Raw genomic sequence first — 16,433 nt, forward strand, 5'->3', positions numbered from 1 at the left:
TGATAGCAGTGAAGTGGTAGTATTGTATATAGTTCAACAACCGATAATAAGCACTATTAAAAAAAAAAAAAAAAAAGCCGCTGCTGTCTTGTTGATTCCGACTCATAGTGACCCTGTAGGACAGAATAGAACTGCCCCATAGGGTTTCCAGGGAGCAGCTGGTGGATTTGAACTGCCGACCTCTTGGTTAGCAGCCGAGCTCTTAACCACTGCACCACCAGAGCTCCAAACACTATTAGTGTAGGCTATTAAAGTGTCAGACAAAAAGAGGTTGCCAATATCTTGTTCTCCTGATGTCTTCTAAAATTTGTTAGTGCTATTATTAAGTCAAACTTTTCTGCAAATTATAGTGCTGGCAACGCTAAGTTTGAAGGATATTATTTGGTCATACTCCTTCCTTCCTGTTTTCAAAAAATGTTTCTTTAAACAATTTCCAACTTAGAGAAACAATGTAGTACAGTACAAAGAACTTCTGTTTCTTTCTGATTCATTTAAGAATAATTTGCCAACCTGATGCCTTGTCATCACTGAATGTTTAAGTATATATTTTCTACAAACAAGAACATTGTTCTGCAACTGTCAAAATCAGGAAACCAATATTGGTATACATTTCTGCCATCTAATCCTCAGACCCTGTTCAGGTTTTTCCAGTTGTCCCACCAATGTCCTTTATAGAAAAGGATCCAGTCTGGAATCATATTTTGTATTTCATTGTCATGTCTCTTTAATTTCCTTCAGTCCAAAACAAGTCCTTACTCTTTTCTTTACTTTCATGATCTTGACACCTTTGACAGTTACAGGTCAGTTATTTTGAAGAGTGTCCCTCAATTTTGGTTTGTCTGATGTTTCATCTTGATTAAATTTAGGTTTTATCCTTAGCCAGGAATACTATAGAAGTGATACTGTATTTGCATTGCATCCTGTCAGGTGATACACACTTCAGATTTTCCTATTACTAGTGATCATCAATGAACTTTGATTACTTGATTAAAGTGGTGTTTGCCAGACTTCACTGTAAAACAATTCTTTTTCCCTTTGTAATTAAATACATCTCAAAGGATATACTTTGAGACGATGTAAATGTCCTGTTCTTCATCATACTTTGTTTGTTTATTTATATTAATACGGACTCATAGATTCTTGTTCTACTCAGTGAATTATAATGCATCACAGTTTTGATGCTCAGCTTGTCCCAGATTTGCCCAGTGGGAGCCCATTCAGTCTGGCTCACATGTCCTTTTGTCATATGTTTCTCATTCTTGGACCACTTCCTTACTTTCTGGTGCAGCAAGGTGTTCTAGACTTATCTTGAACATTCTCTGTCATTTCTCTAAGGAGCCCTGGTCCCTTTTAGTAGAGGATGCTATTTAGAAACCAGACTCATTGCTGCAGGGTATTGCTTCCCCCAGCCCTCTCAGTGGATACAGCTAGGGAATATATGTATGTATATAGATAGTACACAGACATACATGTGCATACATGCACACATTTATACTTATTTTTCTCTGTAATACTGAAAACTATGAGTTAATATGGATACCTTCAATTCTAATCCAACACTACAGTGTTCATTCTAGTTTTCTCCTTTTCCATATTTGTAACTCTTTTCTGGTAGTGATAAACCTGGCTCTAAGCATTCTCAATATGTTTTCTTCTTTGAAATTTGAAATAATTTAATCACTCCCTGTGTATACAACCAATTTCCCATTGCCCTGCTTCTGCATGAATAGCCTCCTGATCCCACTCAGTGGTTTCTTAGCAGAGTATGTATGTCTTTTGCTCAAACTGCTGTTGATAACAAACGCTTATGTCCAGAGAGTTGAATAAGCTTTTACAGAGGAAAATGAAAATCTTGAAAGAAAGAAAAAAAATGAGACCCTATTAAACTGCTTAGCACTGTGACTCCTGGGGGGAAAATGCTAGTTTACGTTGTGTACTTTATGAATCCAAAATAAGAAATAAAAGATCAAGTTCTCTAGAGGAATACTCTCTGTTTATTTATAAGGGGTTAATCAAAACAAGCTTTTAACAGTTTATTTTTATCTACTGTTATACCTGGTTTTGTTCTGATTTTACACTTAGGAAGGCACTGCAGCACATGCCGCCACTTTCCCTCTCACCAGGATCTACAGATTTCTCCACTTTCCTGTCTCCCAATGTTCTGGAAGAAGTGGACAGTTTTCTCATAAGGATAACTAGGTAAATCATGGTTGATAAAGTGAACTCTGGGATGGAGGACATATATGCTTGTTAAGTCTTTTTAAAAAATATTTTACTCTTTTAAAGATCACAGCTAAAAATGGTTCTTTTTCAGCAACTGAAGAGAAGGTAAAATATTAATTCGTCGATGTAAAATCCATTATCTAGCAATATCACCTGACCTCAAGAATTACAAGGGTAGTGGGGATGCATGTTGCTGATCAGCTGGAACAGATGTCTCAAATGTAAAACCTTTCAGTGCACTCCTGTCTCGGGCCTATGGTCCTTCCTCCCACCCTGCCTACCTTCACACACAGGTCTAGCAAGCCTGGTTACCTGTAGAACTGGGGAAGGGGCCCCTTGATAGCCTGATAGAAGGGATGGCTTGCTTAGTGTGGTGACAGTCAGCTTTGTCTCAGTGAGCCCTTGGGACATGACTGTATTAGAGGACATACCAGCCCCTGAGCCATCCAGGCAGTTTCAAAAGTTTCAACATAATGTGTTTTAAAAAGACAGAGAAATAAGCTATGGAGTAGATCTAAAATAAATTTTTGGTTCTTGAGGGAAGAAATCTTCAACTCTCTGGCCAAGCCAACTCACTCCCTAAGGCTTCTAAATAGTAGAGGCTTATTGCAGTGTTCGTTTATTTTTGGTTTATTTGAAACCCATTTATAAAGTTAAATTTGTTATAATTGATACTATTTGAATTATTTAATTTTTCTAAATTAAGCTTACAGAATTAAGAATTTAATTCCCTGGTCCTCTGGGTTGATTTAGTTTTTCCTTAGATTGTCTTAAGGGCCATGGAAAAATATTTTTCATAAACATAGAAAGCATATGGCAGGTTAATTTTACTTATAGTGATCAGTTACGTAGGGTTTGAGCTACCTGGGTTTTGTCATGTTTTTAATAAGTGAAAGTGTTTTGCTCTTGGTTTACAGCTGCTGTTCTACTCCAGGGGTGGAACTGACTCTTCTGGCTTTTGCACTGGCAAGAGGAAGTGTTGCCAAAGTGATGAGCTCTCTCTGTACCATCACTGAGCACCTGGACACACAGTATGATGCCTCATCCCTCATCTCGTCCATGGCATCAGTTAGGCAGAACCTGCTCCTTAAATATGGTAAATGACCTAGGGTTGATGGAGATGCCAGCAGTGGACACATCATAAAACCATCCTCAGTGTGTGACCTCTTGGCATCTTCTTGTCTTTTCGGGTAGTTTATGGACTGGGTTGTTGTAGTTTTACCATGATTCCTAGATTGGCATATTCTCCGAGTGTCAGACTGTCTGGAGTTGGTAGGCAGAAGGGGGATGTTGGTTCATTTATGGCAGCATCAGCAGAAGAGGACTCCTGGGTGTCCACTAGGCTTTGCTCCCCAGATTTACTGGCCTAGTCACTTAGATTTTGTGGCCATTCGCTCACAGCCAGCCTTGGTGAAGTACATGAATGTCTCATTGTGTACGCCAGGAGGGTTGGGAAGGTGGAATGCTCCTCATCTGGAGGGAGGAAACTAGCCAAGATGTGGTGCAAAGGGATCTTTGTCTTAGAATGCATCCCTCCGCACGCCGATGATCACTGGCCAGAAGTATGTATAACATGCCTGCTACTGCCCTCCCTTCCCGTGCCCAGCATAAGTCCATCTCAGCACTTTTCTACTGATCCAGGATTGGGCCCCTAATCCTTCTCAACACAGGTTGATAGAGCTCCTCACAAATGACAGCAGTTGGTATGTGAGGAACAACGTATTTGCTGTCCTCACCTCTAGTGACAGTCTCTGTACAGAAAGTATACAGTATTGCTGCCATTTTCTTCAGTAATAGAGGCGCTACTGTGATATTTCTGCCACGGTATTCGTACCTTTGTCTTTGATATGACTTGATTATGTTATGTTTAATTTTTAAAGTCAGAAAATTGATATCTTAGTTTTTCCTTAAATTATCTTAAGGGTGTGGAAGATATTTCTGATAAACATATAGGAAATATATGGCAGGTAAATTTTACTTATGGTGATCAATTACATAAATTTGGAAGGATCTTATTTTTGGGGAAAGCCCTACTGGTGCAGTGGTTAAGCACTTGACTGCTAACTGAACGGTTGGTAGTTCGAGCCCTCCAGCTGCTCCGTGGGAGAAAGATGTGGCAGTCTGCTTCTGTAAAGATTTACAGCCTTGGAAACCTTGTGGGGCAGGTCTGCTTTGTCCTGTGGGGTTGCTATGAGTCAGAGTTGACTTGATGGCAGTGGTTTTGGTTTTTGGTTTTATTTTTTTTGCCAGGAGGGTGTAGCAGGCATGGCTGGATGGAGGGATCAGTACTGTCTAGAGGCTGAATGTTCTCCAGAAAAATTTTCAGTTCATATTAATGGTTTATCTGGGGACTGGAAAAGGGAGAAATTCATAGAACATTATTGATAATACCCTAGTTCTGGGTTGGGTTATAGATTAATGGGTACTCATTAATTATTAAAAGGGAAAAAAAGGACAATTTTTAGATTATCATAGAAAAAATTGATTTTTGTAATTCTTGAAACTTTCAAAATTTGCCTGGAGGTGTTTTAAAGAAACAAGACTCAAAACAGCATTTATGTATTTAAATGCAATTACAATAAAATTAATTATTGATTCCAAGACAGTATTTTAGGGAGATACCTCCCCCTCCAAATACGTTGAAGCTGTGGTATTATTCTATATCTCATAATATGCTATGTTGCTGAACAGTGGTTGTTCTAGAGACCTCTCCTTGGAGCCACCCAGGGACATAAGCTGTAAAGGTCTTGCCTTACCTGGTTGGGGGGAGGGGAAAAAGGAGGGTGTCAACTTTTGTCTAATATTACTTCTCCGTTTTAGTTTTTAAACGGGTGGCCACAGGCGCTCCATCTCCCGTACCGTGCCTGCTGGTTTTCTTTTTTTGTAGTGCCAGCTTTGGGCTCTCTCTCTCTCTTTGTTGGTCAGGTAAACCTCTCCAATTGACTCTTCAAGCATGTGATGTCAAAGGAAAAGAAGAGAAGTCAGGACCTGAAAACCTCCTTGTTGAGCCATGGACAAGGGATGGTAAGTGGTAAATTCATCCATCTGCAGTGTGTGAAATGGCCCGGTTGTGCTCAGTAAGCAGCTGTGTGGGTTTGTGCTATGGCCTTGGACATTTGCAGCGTGTGCAGTCTTTCCTTTCCATTGTTCTTTATTTGGCAGTGACTCCTGAACCATCCCTGGTTTCCTTTAGAAAGTTCTGTCTTTCTAGGTGCTAATGACTGTAATGACACACGCGTACTGGAGAGCCTTCCATTTTGAAAAGCAGACTCCTCCTCTTGGAATCGAAAAAAGTTACTCTTTTATCTGTTTTTAAGTTCAGATTGTCTCTCTATTGTGTTTTCTTCAAGTATTGAGAAGCCTAGTGGATCAGGAGCACTATACTGCTGAAAGCATAAATTATGAAGGGTATTTCCAGATATAGCTGATCTGACATTTGAGGTGTCTGGAAGGAAGCCTCATTCATTCTCTAGTATTAGCAAAATAATTGCTGATGTGCCCTTCAGCTTTTTGCTGTGGGCTCTTTTCTTCATCCATGGGGTGTTTGTGAGTTCCCTTCCTCATCCATGTTGTTGACCAGCTAGTTAGTCTCCTGCATATGTTCCTTTTCTATTCACTATACTGCTTTGAAGGAGCCCTGGTGGCTTAGTGCTTAAGCCCTTGGCTGCTAACTGAAAGGTCTGCGGTTCGAACCCACCAGCCACTCCACAGAAGAAAGATATGGCATTGTTTCCATAAAGATTACAGCCTTGGAAATCCTATGGGGCAGTTCTTCTCTGTCCTAGAGGGTCGCTATGAGTTGGAATTGACTCAACGGCAACGGGTTTGGGTTTTTGGAATACTACTTTGAATATCACTAATGCAGTAGGGCAATTGGAATGCACCAACAATTATCAGACATTGAAAGGGACTGGACTTACTGCTTTGGATTCGGTTCCCCTTGATTTTCCTCACAGCACTGCAGGCCTTCTACATTCTCAGTGGTTGCCTCTTCTCTAGCCTGTTTCCTGTGTTCTTTGGCAGTAGAGATCCCTGGGAAAATGTGCTTTCTCCAGTTGCACCTCTTCTCCTTGGTGGTTTTGTTAAGCACTAGACTCTTGAAAGACAGTTTCCTTGCCCTCAGCAGCTCAGCCTCTGCAGAGAAGTCTCCTTCACTGCTCCATCTCCTGCCGCACTGAAGCAGATGCAGGCCACTGCACACCTGTCATCCAAAGGGAAGGGGAGGGGAGGGCTGGAGGAGACGGTGGCAGCTCTTTTCCCCATCCACCACTCAGGAATGGCAGACCAGTCTGCTAAAAGCCTTCTGCGTTTTCCCTTGACTCTCTGAAAAGAATTGGATTTTTTGTGTCTGGGGCATGTAAGGCAGAATCTTTCAGACACTCGTATATGGATTTTTTTTTTTTTAACACCGCCCTGTGTTTGAAAGGGTTCTTATGTCTGGTCTGATTTAAACTCTGTTATTCTCCCTGTGAAGGTCCGGGTGGCACAAACTGTTTGAACTCGACTACTCACCTAAAGGTTGGCAGTTTGAATCCACTCACCCAGCAGTGCCAGGAAGAAAGGGCTGGCGATCTGCTTCCATAAAGATTATAGCCAAGAAAACCCTATGGAGCACCGTGCTACTCTGTAACACACTGGGTTGCCATAAGTCGGACTTGACTTGACGGCACCAGGTTTAGTTTTTTTTTTTTTATTCTCCCTGTGCCATTTACCCTCCCACCTCCTTGTTCTTGCCTTCCATTCCCCCTTGGAGGAATAGATCTTATAAATCTAGTTGTTGTAGTTTGTAGATTTGTTAGTGGTTTTTTTTTTTTTTAATAGTTTTTCTGAAAAGCAGAGACAGGGGATGTGAATGGGGATGGGGAGATGTGCTCGGTCGCTCCTGGTCCCCTTCACAGCCATCCTTGATTGTTTCTTGTAACTCAGGTTAGGTTTTGGTCTCTTTTCCTCTATTGCAAAAAATGAGCCTGAAGCGATGTGATAGGAGAAAAGTTCTCACGGCCAGAACTGTTGGGTTTGAGGAGTGTTCCCCCCGACTCCTTCCCTTTTCAGAGATCTTTTCACTGGTACCCTTCAAGTTCCCCAACTCCAGGGAATTGCCCATTCTGGACAAGTACCCCTGCTGCAGCACAGAACGTGTCATCTCCGGAGGTCTGAGCATTACTCTTAGCTACTGCCTCTTCAGCTGGTGTTTGAAAGGAGCGTTAGAGATAGGACCTGAAGGGCAAATTGATTTAATCCTTTAAGTTTGTGGTTGGATATTTTTTCCACTGTCGTTTGAAAAGAATAAATCCAGCAAGGGGGTGGAGAGGACAAGATGTCAAAACAATTGTATTTTAAAGTATCACAATTAGACATGGGAGCTAGTTTCTTACCCAAAAAAAGGAAGCAGAAGGGTTTTTTTTTTTTGCCTTTTTAAAAAAGCTTAAGTGTGTACTTGGTGCCAATGTTATTTAAAAAGAGTCTGTCTGATGTTGAGTTAAATTATTGCTTCATCTACTTTGAGGCTAATTTGAATTGCTGGTTAATCCGTTAACTTTTAGGAAGTATTTCAACCTTTATAATAGATTCAGTTAGAGACATCCTTTGGGAAAAGGTTACAATTCAATAATTGGGAAATTTATAGTACTGTTGTTAGTGGAGTTATGTGAATTTCTGGCTATATGATTTCTTAAAATCATCTACAGAATTATTGTTTGATAGAACTAGACTGTATAATAACTTTCCTCTGAATTAGTAAGTGTTCCTTTAGATTTAATTTTCTTGGTTTTAGTGACAAATTTTGTACATTGTCCTGTAGAGATTCAGCTTTACAGTTTTGTTTTTTTTTAATTGAGCTCAATTTAATGAAATAAGAAGCATGAAATTGGTTTAGCCTTTCATCTTGATAAGGCGGAGTGGTTGAGAAGTTCAGATTTCCAGGAAGAACAGTTAGCGTTGACTGTACAAATGCCGTATTGTTGCACCATTACGGAGGTTACAAAGAGAAGGCCAACCTTAGGTCTAGCAGGAGACCCTTTCCTGAGTTGTTCAAGGATAATTAACAACAACATCAAAAGGTAGAATAACTTTCATACAAATAGAAAATAAACATGTATCAACAATTTTGTTATTTCAGTAATTAAGGAACCAGTAAGATATTACAACCAGGTCAAAGGAGAATTCATAAAATACACGTATAGGAATGCTGAAAGGAATTTACAGTATATACAAAATTGGTCAGTATCCATAAGGAATAATCAGATGGATTTTCATGGGTAGTAATTTCTATTTCTGTGGACAAGAATCATTTGTATTACTATCAGTATTCTACAATTTACTGATTTGTAAACTAGCTCAGGGACAGTGAAAGACAGACATATCCCCAAAGCGAGCCCCATACGCAGGACACCCAGTAATCTATTTTTGTCCATTTCAAGGTCTTTCTCACAGTTTCTTCCTTCTACAAGCTGTCTAATTCTTTTCTTAGCCCCTATGCTTGTCTGAGTTTATCATCCCAGACAAATATCAGTCATGGTTTTTAGGAATGACTTCATGAACGTGATTGTCCAGTCTTTTGTCTCCTTGCATGAAAGTCAGAATCTTTAGAAACCTTTTTTTTTTTTTTTTTTTCCAACCTCACAGCAAGACTGCCTGTAAGGTTGAGAAGGTTGTGCCTTGAAGAGGTTGTACCTGGCCAGCTCGGGCTAAAATCTAGCCAGTGCTCTGCTTAAAAAAACAAACTCATCATTGAGCCTATTCTGACTCGGGCTTATCACTGAGGTTAAGTGTCCAGAGGGGAAATCTTTTCCTAATTTTCTCAAAGGCACCAGAGGTACTAGTTACTCCCCTGCCTCAAAGAATATAGTTTATTTTTGTTGATCTTCTTAGTTCTTAGAGTTATATGAGTCAATCTTCCTAACTTTGGTTGTTGATTTTTTCCCCCCCTCCCCGCCCCAGGTTTTCTTACAGAAACTGGAAAAACCAGAGCAAGTACTATTTTTTCTTCAGGAACTGAATCTGCCTTCCAGGTTACCCAGATCAGAATTATGGTAATTCTCATGCTACCTTCTTTAAACAACCTCCTCCAAGGTTACTACTTCTTTTTTTTTTCTTTTAAATGGGATTGTGTTTCAGAGGTCCATGTCATTGGTTTTTCATTTAACACTTAATAATTGTTTACTCTGTGTCAGGCACATAGCAGCGGGCAGGGACACAAAGATGAGTTGAAAAGGCTGTTAAGTCTGTGGATGGTGTAAACCTGGGGTTTGTGAAGCAGTTTTCTTACTTTTCTAGGCCTTAATGTATTTGAAATATCATTTCATTGGTTTTGATTTTGCTCTGAGCTGTTTGAATTTAACCATATTATTTGAAAACAAAACAGCCACAGAGTTTTTGCTCCTGTGATATTTTGATCTTTCTTTCCAGGTTCGACGTGGGGGCATCGGTGCCCAGTGTGGGCTGGTATTTGCCTATAACTCACCTTCTGATAAATTTCATGCAGAAGAACACTTCAAAAGGTTTGAGAAGTATGACAAATGGAAGCTTCAGGAGCTCAGGCAATTTGTAAAAAGCAGGTAAAGAACAGAATAAAATTCTTTGTAGTTAATAGCAGTTCATATGTTCTCTTATTAAGGTAAAATATGCCTGCTTTTCGTTATAGAAAGGATGCCAGTGATCCATCTTCAGTGGCCATAAGCATTCATTGTTCTCTAGTATCATATGTAAAGATGTGTATGTTGACTTATTCATAGACTTTTACCCGGTCTCTTCTGTGACCAGAGGCATGCATCTTCAGAATGGCTGGGTAATCATATATGTATGAATTGTGGGCAGTCTGAGATTTTCAATCTTACCCAGCTACTGGGAAATTTACCCATATTCCAACCCCTCCACCCCCACCTCAATCAAGTGCTTTTATCAAAAATATTTATTAAGCACCTACTATGTGCCAGGCCTAATGCTAGGCACTGAAGATACAGTAATGAGCAAATTGACACAGTCCTGCTTTATGGAGCTTTCTGTTCAGCCCAGAAAAGAGACAGTAAAACTTTCAGGGTCAACAGAGTTATAATGCTGTTATAGCAGAGGGTGCTTTGGGAGCGCCTGGCAGAGCACCTTACCTGTTCAGGTGTTGTTTAAGGTGAGAACTGGAGGATGAGCTAGAGTTAACCAGCCACTTGAAGAGGTGGGAGGAGAGTGTCCTGAGCAAAGACAGCAGGTATGAGGACCCAGAGGGGAAGTATGGCACATTTCAGGACCTGAAAATCCTGTGTAGCTGAGGAATGCTGTGAGTTGGAGAGTGGTGAGAGATGAGACTGGGGGGCGAGGAAAGGGCCAGGTCATTAAAGATCTTTTTGTCTCTGTTTGGGGCGTGGACTTTACTCTTAAAGCAATATGTGTATGTGTAGTGGGGGAGGGCTATTGGGTTTCAAGAAAAAGAGAAAGGCGATGAAATGTATGTTTTAGAAGTCTTGCTCTGGATCTTGCTGTGTGTAGCATGGATTGGAGGAGAGTAAGCACGGAGGCAACGCACAATGGGAGAAGGCGTCATTGTCAGCTGGGCAAGCCAGAGGGGTGGGTGACCCCAGCTAGGGCAGCAGCAGCAGCGATGAAGAGATGCAGACAAACTTAAGAGACAGCTAGAAGGTAGAAGCAACAGGATCTGGTGACAGACTGAATGTGGAGTAGAAGAGGGGAGAAAACTTAGGCATCAGTGAGTCCCAGGTTTTTGGCTTGGGCAGGTGGGGAAATTGGTAGATAGAAAATACCCCAGGAAAAAAATAGCTTGGTGGGGAAGATAAGGAGCTCAGATTTGGTCCGTTGAAGTTGAGGTTCTAGGAATCCTTTGAGATGTCCAGTAGCCAGGTGGATAAACAGGTCTGGAACCGAGAGGAGAAGTCTGTGCTGAAGGTACAGTTTGAGAGACATTTTATAATAATTTATTATGTTTTTAGTGAAAGTTTACATAGTAAATTAGTTTCTCATTTGACAATTTCTATACAAATTGTTCAGTGACGTTAGTTACATTTTTCATAATGTGTCATCATTCTCTTTAATTGTGCTCTGGTTGCTCTGTTTCCAGTACTCTAGTTTCCCTGCCCCCTTTCTTCTCATCTTTGCTTTAAAGTTATCGTTGACCTTTTGCTGTCATATAGATTTTTTTTTAGTAGAGCACTGTACTTACGGGTAACATCCTTTAGTTTGTGATCCACTCTGTTATTTTGCTAAAAGGTAACCTCATCATAGTTTTGGGTAAGGTTTAAAGAGTATTTCAGGGCAGTAGTCTCAGGAAGTCCTCTGATCTCAGCTGGTCCATTAAGTCTAGCCTTTTTTATTGTACTTTAGATGAAGGTTTACAGAACAAATAGTTTCTCATTAAACAGTCAGTACACATATTGTTTTATGACATTGGTCAACAACCCCACGACGTGTCAACTCTCTCCCTTCTCGACCTTTTTTTTTTTTGGTGAAAATACACGTAACCAAAGACACACCATTTCAGAAATTTCTACATGCACAATTCAGTGACATCGATTACGTTCTTCCAATTGTGCTGCTATTCTCACTTTAGATGAAGGTGTACAGAACAAAATAGTTTTTCATTAAACAGTTAGTACACATGTTGCCCTATGACAATGGTTCACAACCCCACTACATGTCAACACTGTCCTTACCCAACCTTGGGCTCCCTATCACCAGCTTTCCTGTCCCCCCTGCCTTCCAGTCCTTGTCCCTGGACTGCTGTGCCTCATTAGTCCCGTTTTGTTTTATGGGGCTGTCCAATCCCTGGCTGAATGGTGAACCTCGGAAGTGATTTCACCACTGAGCTAAAAGGGTGTTTGGGGGCCATACTCTCAGGGTTTCTCCAGTCTCTTTCAGGCCGGTAAATCTGGTCTTGTGTGTTAGAATTTTGTTCTACATCCTTCTCCAGCTCTGTCCAGAACCCTCTGTTGTGATCCCGGTCAGAGCAGTCAGTGGTGGTAGCGGGGACTCAGTCTGGTGGAGTCTTTGGTAGCTGTGGTCCATTAGTCTTTTGGACTAATCTTTTCCTTGTATCTTGTTCTCTTCATTCTCCCTGTAAGTCTAGCCTTTTTTTAAGAATTTAAGTTTTGTTCTACATTTTTCCCCTTTCTATCCGGGACCATCTATTGTGACCCTGGTCAGAATGGCGAGTAGTGGTAACCAGGCACCATCTTGTTCTTCTGGTCTCAGGGTGGATGAGGCCATGGCTTATGTAGCTGTTCGCCCTGTAGACTTGTTTCTTCACTGAGACTTTGGTTTCCTTCTCACTCTTTTGCTCCTGACGAGTAGAGACCGATAGTTGTATCTTAGATGGCTGCTCATAAGCTTTTAAGACCCCCAGATGCTACTCACTTCACTAGGATGCAGAACATGCACTTTGCAAACTATATTATGGCAGTTAACCGTGTTGTCCCATGAGACTAAGGTCCTAAACCTAGAAGAGATCATTCTGGAAGAGTGTTGAACGGGGAAGAAAACAGGTTAACATGCTCAGGGGCACCAGCATTTAAGGGTCAGCAGAGAAAAGGAGGCAGAGAAAAATTGCCAGAGAAGTAGCAGGGATGTCAAGACTATGTCATCACGAAGCCAAGGAGAACAATGTTTAAACAAGTAGGAAGTGGGCAACGGTGTCAAATGTTACCAGAATCCAATAAAATAAAGTATAAAGTGGTATCTGTTGGATTTAGCTACAGAGGTCATTGGTGGCCCCATGGACAGTGTTGCTTCCCTTGTTACTACTAGTAAATTAAAACTTACGGAACTGAGCCCTACGCTTGCCATATATATTGCTGTGTTTCACAAATAATGGGGTGGATTGGGTTAGCAGAAGCCCTTGAATATCCAGTATAGTACTATTTAAACTTTAGTGTGTGTACAAATTGCCTAGAGATCTTGTTTAAATGCACATACCAATTCAGTAATCTGTGTTAGCACTTTAGACTCTTCCATTCTAACAAACTCTCAGGTAACTCTGATGCTGCTGGTCCATGAGGCACACTTTGAATCTAGGAAAATCCCCTCTATGCTCTCTCAGTTCCAGCATAGAATGGATTTTCTTAGATCCAAAGTGTCCTTGATGGACCAGCAGCATCAGAGTCACCTGGGAGCTTGTTAGAATGGAAGAGTCTCAAGCCCCAGAACAAGGGGATACTGCGTGGTTTAAAGTCAAGAAAGGTGTGCGTCAGGGTTGTATCCTTTGACCATACCTATTCAGTCTGTATGCTGAGCAAATAATCCAAGAAACTGGACTATGCGAAGAAGAACGGGACATCAGGGTTGGAGAAAGACTCATTAACAACATGCATTGTGCAGGTGACACAACCTTGCTGAAAGTGAAGAGGACTTGAAGCAGTTACTGAAGCAGATCAAAGACCATAGCCTTCAGTATGGATTACACTTCACTGTAAACAAAACAAAAATCCCAACAACTGGACCAATAAGCAACGTCATGATAAATGGAGAAAAGATTGAAGTTGTCAAGGATTTCATTTTACTTGGATCCACAATCAACACCCATGGAGCAGCAGTCAAGAAATTGAAAGATGCATTGCATTGGGCAAATCTGCTGCAAAAGACCTCTTTAAAGTGTTGAAAAGCAAAGATGTCACCTTGAAGACTAAGGTGCGCCTGACCCAAGTCATATGCATGCAAAAGCTGGACAGTGAATAAGGAAGACCGAAGAAGAATTGACACCTTTGAATTGTAGTGTTAGCGAAGAATATTGCATATACCATGGATTGCCAAAAGAAGGAACAAATCTGTCGTGGAAGAAGTACAACCAGAATGCTCCTTAGAAGCAAGGATGGCGAGACTACATCTCACATACTTTGGACATGTTATCAGGAGGGATCAGTCCCTGGAGAAGGACATCATGCTTGGTAAAGTAGAGGTCAGTGAAAAAGAGGAAGACCATCAATGAGATGGGTTGACACAGTGGCTGCAACAGTGGGCTCAAGCTTAACAATGATTGTGAGGATAGCACAGGACCAGGCAGTGTTTCGTTCTGTTGTACAAACAACTTGACAGCACGTAACAGCAACAACATCCTGGAATTCCTTCAGCAGCATCCCTGACAAAGGTTCGTTCAGCCTGTTTATGAATACTTTTAATGATGGAGAACTGACTGCATAGCAAGACACTTCAGTTATTAGAACATGTTCAGTTGAAATCTACATTTGTAATTAAGACTCAGTGGTCATAATTTTGACCCTTACAAATCTCCCTCATTCCTAAAATCTCCCTCCGATTATACACATATGCCTTTTTAGGAATAATTTATTTTGTTGTTGAGAATGTACACAGCAAAAAATACACCAAGTTCCTACTTGTACAATTCAGTGACATTGATTATAGTCGTCGAGTTGTACAACCATTCTCACCCTCCTTTTCTGAACTCTGCATGTTCTTTAACACACCTTTATAAGAACACCGGTAACAGAGAGCAAATTGATTTCAAGAATTTTTTTGAAAAAGTTAAAATTATTTTAAAAATTTTCTGTGTGTATATCAGTATGTGCTTTTTCTTTGAGGAGAGAGACTCTTGGTTTTTTTATTTTTATTTTTTTCCCATACAAAAATTTATACATACATTGTTCTGTTAGCCTAATTGCTCTCCCCATACTGTGACAGCACACTCCTTCTTTCCACCCCTGATTCCCTATGTCCATTCAAGGAGCTCCTAACCCTCTCTGCCTTCCCATCTCACCTCCGGACAGAAGCTGCCCGTTTAAACTCTTGTATCTACTTGAGCTAAAAGGCACACTCCTTACGAATATCACTTGATGTCTCACAGTCCATTGCAATCCCTGTCTGAAGAGTTGGCCTCGGAAATTGTTTTAGTTCTGGGTTGATAGAGAATCCAGGGGCCATACTTTCCAGGGTTCCTCCAGTCTCAGTCAGACCATTAAGTCTGGTCTTCTTACTAGAATTTGAGTTCTGCACCCCACCTTTCTTTTGCTGCATCTGGGACTCTCTGTTGTGTTTCATGTCAGGGCGGTCATTGGTGGTAGCCGGGCACCATCTAGTTCTTCTGGTCTCAGGCTGATGTAGTCTCTGGTTTATGTGGCCCTTTCTGTCTCTTGGGCTAGTACTTTCCTTGTGTCTTTGGTGTTCTTCATTCTCCTTTACTCCAGGTGTCTGGGACCAATTAATGCATCTTAGATGGCCGCTTGCAAGCTTTTAAGATCCCAGATGCCACTTACCAAAGTAGGATGCAGAACATTTTCTTAATAAGCTTTGTTATGCCAGTTGACCTAGATGTCCCTTGAAAGCATGGTCTGCAGACCCCTACCCCTGCTGCTCTGTCCCTCAAAGTATTTGATTGTGTTCAGGAAACTTCTTAGCTTTGGTTTAGTCCAGTTGTGCTGACTTCCCTTGTAGTGTGTGCTGTCCTTCCCTTCACCTAAGATAATTCTTATCTACTATCTAGTTAGTAAATAACCCTCACCCTCCCTTCCCACCCTCATAACCATCAAACAATGTTTTCTTCTGTGTTTAAACCTTGTCTTGAGTTCTTACAGTAGTGGTCTTATACAATATTTGTCCTTCCGTGACTGACTAAATTCACTCAGCATAATGACCTCCGGCTTCCTCCATGTTATACGATGTTTCACGGCTTCATCGTTGTTCTTTATCGTTGCATAGTGTTCCATTGCGTGGATATTCCATAATGTGTTTATCCATTCGTCCGTTGATGGACACCTAGGTTGTTTCCATCTTTTTGCTATTGCGAGCAGTACTGCAGTGAACGTGGGTGTGCATATATCTATTCGTGTGACATCTCTTATTTCTCTAGGATATATTCCAAGGAGTGGGATTGCTGTATCGTATGGTACTTCTGTATCTAGCTTGTTATGGAAGCGCCAAATCGATTTCCAAAGTGGATGTAGCATTTTACGTTCCCACCAACAGTGTATAAGTGTTCCAGTCTCTCCAAAACCTCTCCAACATTTATTATTTTGTGTTTTTTGGATTAATGCTAGCCTTGTTAGGATGAGATGGTATCTCATTGTAGTTTTGATTTACATTTCTCTAATGGCTAATAATGTGAGAATTTCCTTAGGTATCTGTTAGCCACCTGAATGTCTTCTTTGGTGAAGTGCCTGTTCATATCCTTTGCCCATTTTTTGATTGGGTTATTTGTCTTTTTGTTGTTGAGTTTTGCAGTATCTTGTAGATTTTAGAAATTAGATGCTGATCGGATTTGT

General features: G+C 40.9%; 1 protein-coding gene across 1 annotated transcript in view; it reads left to right on the top strand.

Annotated features, from left to right (window-relative positions):
• The window catches only part of ZZEF1 (zinc finger ZZ-type and EF-hand domain containing 1), a 119,593-nt gene that overhangs the window by 27,254 nt on the left and 75,906 nt on the right, over positions 1–16,433 (top strand). Inside the window, 5 exon segments of the mRNA XM_023731139.1 lie at positions 2,083–2,199; positions 3,141–3,319; positions 5,149–5,247; positions 9,163–9,254; positions 9,631–9,779. Of these exon segments, the coding sequence (XP_023586907.1) occupies positions 2,083–2,199; positions 3,141–3,319; positions 5,149–5,247; positions 9,163–9,254; positions 9,631–9,779 (636 nt within the window).

The sequence above is a fragment of the Trichechus manatus genome, unplaced genomic scaffold (assembly GCF_000243295.1).
Source record: "Trichechus manatus latirostris isolate Lorelei unplaced genomic scaffold, TriManLat1.0 scaffold00040, whole genome shotgun sequence".
In the NCBI taxonomy this organism is placed as follows: Eukaryota; Metazoa; Chordata; class Mammalia; order Sirenia; family Trichechidae; genus Trichechus; species Trichechus manatus.